At 38.7% G+C, this 2,500-nt stretch overlaps 1 protein-coding gene across 3 annotated transcripts in view; it reads left to right on the top strand.

Moving 5' to 3' along the window:
- galnt7 (UDP-N-acetyl-alpha-D-galactosamine: polypeptide N-acetylgalactosaminyltransferase 7) overlaps positions 1–2,500 on the top strand; it is a 23,726-nt gene that overhangs the window by 21,015 nt on the left and 211 nt on the right. For all 3 annotated transcript variants that reach the window (XM_068591958.1, XM_068591957.1, XM_068591956.1), the window contains one exon: positions 546–2,500. This exon is cut by the window's right edge and continues 211 nt beyond it. In XM_068591958.1, coding sequence (XP_068448059.1) covers positions 546–652 — 107 coding nt within the window. In that variant the 3' untranslated portion in view covers positions 653–2,500. The remainder of the gene's footprint in view (positions 1–545) is intronic.

Raw genomic sequence — 2,500 nt, forward strand, 5'->3', positions numbered from 1 at the left:
GTTTATATTTTGCAGGTATATACTATTATGTGTGTCTTTTTAACTTTAACTGTAAAAGCAAATTAACTATTGTCCATGTGAAGTTACAATGTAGTAATTTCTACCAGACCAGAGAATGGAGTGTTAGTGCATGTGAGTGTTTCTGTTGTGCCACTGGCTAGCTCATGGCTGCCGCTCTACATTCATCCCTGGGTTATAGCTGATAGCCCCATTCCGACTCACGACGTTGGTGCAAAGGCGTAGTTCCAAGCCTCCAGCATAAATTCCCTCATCTCCTTTAAGGTGTGTGAAGCTCACACCAAGATGAGGGTGCAACAACTTTAAAACCACTTTAACCAAATGCAGCATGAGTTTGAGTAATGATATGCATAATTTAACCAAGCAAAGCCGAAAAACACCTCAAACGTCATTAGTCACATGATTTGGGACCTTTTGAAAGCATTTTTCTGAAATATATTGGACCACAAACCCCCCTTGGATGAGGGGAGGAGCTTCTCAAACCGTCTAACAAGCATTAATAGTAATGCTCTGTCTGTTCCCGACAGGAAAATGTCTTGACCGCTCTGACCTGCTCCACAAAGTCTTCATATCAGACTGTGACACCAGTAAAACTACTCAGAAATGGGAGATGAACAACATAGTAGCTGTGTGAAGACTTAACAACTCGCACAAAGAAAACCACTGGCAGCATGGAGGGAAATATGATCACTGTATGAGGACACACCAAGAAATACATCCATTCTTCATGTTTACAGATATATCAAACTGATACGGTCCTTTTAATGAAAATGTGTTTTTGATATCAGCATCAGTGTCAAAATGGTCCAATTTAAAGATACAGAGTATCGACGATGAAGAGCTTCAACCCAAACTGTTGGTTGAAACTGTTGGTCTATATGGTCAAGCATTAAAGAAACACATAGACACTCCAGGTGGCAGCAGAAGAACTTGTTGGTTTGGAGGCTGAAGCTACTGGTCCTCCGAATGACTTGTTGAACACCGAACTGGAAACACCCCGCAAACACTCCGTCTCTGTCATTCATAACGCTTTTGTTTACACCATTTCTCTCTATCTGTTCTTCTGGGCTCTCAGGTCTTTTCTAAACCACTCCATTGATTTATTGAATTTATCACATCAACTCTGACTTTTGAACCATCATGCTTTTATGAGACCTTCTCATCAACTGTTAACCAAACTGATTAGTTCACCAACTAAAGAGTCATTTTTTGTGGAGGATTTAAATAAGGTGTTTAAATCAAGTGTTTGGTACATACCCTGGCTCGCATAATGCTTGCTTTTGTGTACAAGCCAGGTTAAGAAGGCTTTCGGGCTTGAAACTGAAAATTCTGCACCTAAAATATGGACGTCCAATCAATGTTGATGGTAAATGTACTTCATTGAAGCAATAAGTTCCTCGGTGCATGCTATATTGACTGAGAATTCCGAGTTGTCCCGGGTTCTCCTCCCATGCTGGTCTTGGTTGTCGCTACCAGTTTTTCTCCAGAATGCCGAGGTTCTTCAATGCAAACCTCTAGTAATGCACTCAGTCTCGGCTTTGGGTGTCAACATCTAACCCACGCTAACAATTTTTTTTAAACTTTTTTAAATAATGGAATTTACAACAGATTTATTTGAGCGGCATCTTGAACATGTGGGCCCGTGGAAAGCAGCCTGTAGTTCTTTCTTGTCTCCAACTATGTCAGTCTCAGTATTCTTTATCAATATAATGATGGAAACTACATAACCCATCAACATGGATTGGAAATATACAGAAATAAATAAAAATGACAAACCTTTAGCATTGTTCTGCTCTGTCCTGTTCGGTCATCTGCTTCTTGAAGAGACAAATTGTCCAATTTCAGCAGTGAGATTTATGTAAAGCTCCTACTGGCACATGTTAAATAGGCTGAACGAATATTATCATATTCAATTATATATTATTTTTTTTCTTCATGTTTACACTCCAGAGTCTGGTTAATGAAGAAGCAGAATTCAATTCCCCACAGCATATCAAAAAGCCTGACCAGGACTGAAAATAGGAAGAACAAAACAATGTACATTCCTGGTGTTCTATGCCTGAAACCATACCACCTAGAATATGCTTTAAAATGCACAATAGCGTGAATGAAAGTAACTTCTTTTTTTTTTTGTTCAACTTAAATGGTTTCCATTTACTTCTGTTGATATTTCCATTGGCTTGAATTTAGTTTGATCAACTTTCTCAGACACTAAGATGCTTTTGAGAAACTTGAACATTTCAAGGAGAGCACATCTTTAATAGGGATCTGACTGACTGAGGACTTTTGAACTGCCTGCCTTACTGACAGTCTTGATGAGTAATTCAGTAGCTGACCAGTTATCTGTGAGTAACTGCCTGTGTGCAAATGAAAAATATATATATTGGGTTGTTGGTTGGGAATGAAACCAGTGAGAAATACACAACTTATGTTAGGTAAAACAACAAATGAAGAAAATGTGTGTGGGTTTTATTATTTGCTT

The sequence above is a fragment of the Clinocottus analis genome, unplaced genomic scaffold, assembly GCF_023055335.1.
Source record: "Clinocottus analis isolate CAN_PGR_092001 unplaced genomic scaffold, fCliAna1.0.p SCAF_26, whole genome shotgun sequence".
Lineage (NCBI taxonomy): Eukaryota > Metazoa > Chordata > Actinopteri > Perciformes > Cottidae > Clinocottus > Clinocottus analis.